At 45.2% G+C, this 4,581-nt stretch overlaps 2 protein-coding genes across 2 annotated transcripts; both read left to right on the top strand.

Moving 5' to 3' along the window:
• Positions 1 to 709: 709 nt before the first annotated feature.
• On the top strand, positions 710 to 1,963 carry LOC141667730 (uncharacterized). The gene has a single exon (XM_074474370.1). The coding sequence runs from the start codon at positions 710 to 712 to the stop codon at positions 1,961 to 1,963; it is 1,254 nt and encodes a 417-aa protein (XP_074330471.1).
• Positions 1,964 to 3,831: 1,868 nt separating this feature from the next.
• On the top strand, positions 3,832 to 4,368 carry LOC141667658 (uncharacterized). The gene has a single exon (XM_074474258.1). It carries the CDS (start codon positions 3,832 to 3,834, stop codon positions 4,366 to 4,368), a length of 537 nt encoding a protein of 178 aa, XP_074330359.1.
• The last annotated feature ends 213 nt before the right edge of the window (positions 4,369 to 4,581 follow it).

The raw sequence follows: 4,581 nt of genomic DNA, 5'->3' as shown, positions 1-4,581 counted from the left end.
CACAAGGGCGGATGCCCCAATACATACGTGGCTTGGCTCCTATTCCAGAGGATCAAGAATTCTCTGGACCTTATATTGAAAGAGACTCCGAGTCATCGGATGATAATGTTGCTCCAAGAAGAAGGCGTGCTGGCAAAGAGCCGATGGCCGACACTGAACAACGCCCCAGGAGCACTCTAGGGATGAATCCCCAAGATGTTCAAGAGAGGATCAGGGCTTATAAAGCAGAGATCCAAAGGCTGAAATGATGCCTGGAGATACATCTGGCCCCAAGACCCCCACTCGCTCCAAGGCGGAGAAATCCTCCTCCAATCATAGACCTGGATGGTTCAATACCAAGAAGGGCAGTTGCCCCAAGGGCTGATCTAAGTGATCTTATTCCCCTAGAAGATCCTGATGATCCAAACCCACCATTCACTGATGAGATAATGAATGCTCACATTTTAAAGAAGTTCAAGATTCCTACCATCAAAGCATACGATGGTACTAGCGACCCCGCTAATCATGTTAGGACGTTCTCTAACACCCTGTTATTATAGCCTATGAACGACGCTATTAAGTTTCGGGCCCTCAAACCCTATCAGGCATAGCTCAAAGGTGGTACAGCCATCTGCCCCCAAACTCTATTGGATCATTTAAGGACTTGAGTCAAGCTTTTTTTAAGCGGTTCATAAGTGGCAGAGTGCACGAGAAGTGTTCAACATCTCTCATGGGTATAGTCCAAGGAGCAAAGGAGTCTCTGAGAGAGTATCTGAATCGATTTACGAAGGAGGCTTTGAAGGTCCTTGATCTTGATGATAAAGTAGCTATGGTAGCCCTGCAGCAAGGGACTAGAGACGAGTTCTTTAAGATGTCATTGGCTAAGCGCTCTCCCAAAAGCATGATACAACTCCAGGATAGAGCCGGGAAATATATTAAAGTGGAGGAGAGTATGAAGAAGATAGTTATGAATAATGAACCTACTGGGAACAAGAAGCGAAAGACAGATCAGGAGTACGATGCCAAGGACAAGTATCCACGAATTGGAAAAAACTCTGACTCCTCCTCTTCTAAGAAGAATCAACAACCAAGGTTCGCTGAATATGCAAGGTTGAATGCTCCAAGGAGCCAAATCCTTATGGAAATTGAAAAGGACAAAGACTTCAAATGGCCGAAGCCACTAAAGGGAGATCCCGAAAAAAGAGACAAGAGTCGATACTGTAGATTTCACAAAGATGTTGGTCATGACACTGACGATTATAGGCAACTCAAGGATGAGATTGAGTATTTGATCCAAAGGGGAAAGTTCGGACGTTTCATGAAGGGTGAAGAGGTTGGAGGCCAAAAGAGAGATAATGATCGAAGAGATGATGATCGAAGGGGTAACGACAGAGATCGCAACCCGCAGCCCCGAGGGCCAGTAATCAATATGATCTCAGGAGGACCTATAGTAGCTAGTACTACTAGGAACTCCCGAAAAGCTTACGCAAGAGAAGTTATGAGCATAGTTGGGGAGCCATCTAAGCGTTCCAAGTCAGAGATGACGCTTGAATTTGGTAACCCAGACCTTGAAGGTTTGAAATTTCCTCAGGATGATCCTATGGTTATCACTCCAATAATTGGAAATTATCCTGTTATGAGGGTCCTAGTGGACAATGGAGCTTCCGTGGACATTCTGTTTTATGACACATTCATAAGGATGGGCTATAATTATTCTCATCTAACTCCGTCCGACGCACCCATCTACGGGTTTAAGCATGTAGAATACAAAGTCGAAGGAGCAATACAACTTCCCGTAACTATCGGGGAAGAGCCTAGGGAGGCCACGCAGATGTTGAACTTTCAGGTTGTCAAGGCAGCCTCTACTTACAATGCTATCATGGGTAGAATAGGGATCCATGCTTTTAAGGCTGTGCCCTCAACCTACCACATGGTACTGATGTTCCCAACTAGAAATGGTATTGGAGAAGCAAGGGGAGATTAGAAGATGGCCCGCAGTTGCTATGTTGCAGCACTTAGGCCCGATGGACGGCATGTCCTCCCCATAGAAGACATGAATGTCCGAGAAAATGACGAACTGCGAGGAAAGCCAGCCGAGGACTTGGTCCCAATTCCTTTAGACCCCTTAGACCCAGAGAAGGTCATGTACATTGGGGCATCTCTGGACAAGCCCTTGAAGGGATGAATGACAACTTTTTTCCAAGAAAACAATGATGTATTTGCTTGGACAGCAGCTGATATGCCTGGGATTGACCCAAACCTTATAACTCATAGGTTGAACGTTGATCCAACTCGGAAGGTTGTAAAGCAAAAGAAGAGAACTTATGCCCCTGATAGGATGGAAGCCATTAAGAAGGAGGTCGAGAAGCTTTTAGAAGTTGGATTTATTGAGGAAGTGCAATTCCCTGAATGGTTGGCCAACCCCGTAATGGTTAAGAAGGCCAATGGAAAGTGGAGGATGTGCATTGACTTTACTGAATTGAATGATGCTTGTCCCAAGGACTGTTACCCTCTACCAAGGATTGATACTTTGATCGATGCCACTGCTGGACACAAGATGATAAGCTTCATGGATGGCTTCAGATAAGGATGACACCTCCAAGGTATCTTTCATACCTGACTTTGGTGTATTCTGTTATCTTGTTATGGTTTTTGGACTTAAGAATGCAGGAGCTACTTACCAAAGACTGGTAAACAAGATATTTTCCCATCTAATTGGGAAGACCATGGAGGTCTATGTTGATGACATGTTAGTCAAAAGCCTAAGCAAGGCCGATTATATTAGTCACCTCAGAGAGGCATTTGAAGTGCTGAGGCAACACAAGATGATGTTAAACCCAGGCAAGTGTGCTTTTGGCGTTGGGTCTGGAAAATTTTTGGGTCATATGGTCTCTACGAGGAGAATAGGGGCCAACCCCGATAAGATCAAAGCCATCCTAGATATAGAGCCACCACGTTCCATCAAGGATGTTCAGAAGCTGACGGGAAGAATTGTAGCTCTAGGGAGGTTCATCTCCAAGTCAAGAGACAAATGCCTGCCCTTTTTCAAAACCCTTAAGAAGGTGAAGAACTTTGAATGGACAACTGAGAGCCAAGAGGCCTTTGACTGAAGCCCCGTTATTGGCTAAACCAAGTCCGGAGGACACTCTTTATTTATACCTCGTGGTATCTGAACAACCCATGAGTGCAGTCCTCGTGAAGGAAGAGCAGAAGCTCCAGAAGCCTGTATATTATGTAAGCAAGGTGCTCCATGGAGCAGAATTGAATTACTCCACCACGGAGAAGTTCGCACTTTCTCTCATCACAGCCTCGAGGAAGTTGAGACCATACTTCCAGGCTCACAAGATCGAAATCCTAACGGACCAACCTTTGAGGAACATTCTTCACAGAACGAAGACCAGTGGAAGGCTCATCAAGTGGGCGATTGAGTTAGGAGTATTTGATATCAAATACAAGCCTCGAACGGCCATCAAGGCTCAGGCCTTAGCAGACTTCGTGGTCGAATGAACCATTAACGACCAAGAAGTCGAGGGGCAAGAGATAGTAACCCTAGAAGGAGGAAAGAAGGAGAAGGATGAAGAAATAACCTTGAAAGAGTATTAGGTTCTCCATTTTGACTGAGCATCCAAAATCTAGTGGTGTAGGCCTAGTCTTGTAAAGACCTGATGGGTTTATGGTTGAATATGCTTTGAAGTTAGACTTCCCGACTACGAATGACGAAGCAGAATATGAAGCATTTATAGATGGCTTAGGCTTGGCTAGAGCCGTGAGGCCAAAAACCTGAAGGTCTGCGAAGACTCAAGACTTGTAGTTGCTCAAATTAATGGGGAATTTGAGGCCAAGGATGATACTATGGCCAAGTACCTGAGAGTCGTAAAGGGAATACTGACTCAGTTCAATGAATGGTACGCTGAACATGTTTCGAGAGAGGGGAACACTACGGCGGATGCCTTGTCTCAGTTCACCTCATCTGAAATCGAGAATTATCCGAGAACTATTTACTTCCAGGTCTTGAAGACCCCTACTATTCATGTCATAAATCTGATAGCACCGGTTGGTGTGGAAAGTTGTCGGATAGACCCAATCAAGACCCACTTAGAAACTGGGTGGCTCCCCGACAATGCCCAGGAGGCACGCAAGCTGTCGGTTAGAGCATTGAGATATTCATTCATTGAAGGCCTTCTTTACAAAAGGTCCTTTGTTATTCTGTACTTGAAGTTCTTAAGACCTCTTGAAGCAGAGAAGGCACTTAAAGAAGCCCATGAAGGGATTTGTGGACAACACTTGGGCGGTAGGACCCTCGCTCATAAGATAACTTGGTTGGGATTCCACTGGCCAACTATGCTAGCCGATGTAAAGGCTTATGTGAAGAAATGTGACGGATGCTAGAGGCACGCTCCAATAGTACGACAACCCCCAGAGAGGCTTACATCGATCGGCACACCCATTGTTTTTGCAATGTGGGGAATGGACATACTTGGACCATTTCCTATATCATAGGGACAAAGGAAGTTCATTGTAGTAGCCATAGACTACTTTACAAAGGGATTGAGGCTAAGGCAATAGCCAAGATAACCACCAAGAAATTTGCCCAATTCTTCT

The sequence above is a fragment of the Apium graveolens genome, chromosome 1 (genome assembly GCF_009905375.1).
Source record: "Apium graveolens cultivar Ventura chromosome 1, ASM990537v1, whole genome shotgun sequence".
NCBI lineage: Eukaryota > Viridiplantae > Streptophyta > Magnoliopsida > Apiales > Apiaceae > Apium > Apium graveolens.
The sequence above is the reverse complement of the archived record's forward strand: the minus strand, read 5'-3'. Positions and strand labels throughout refer to the sequence as shown.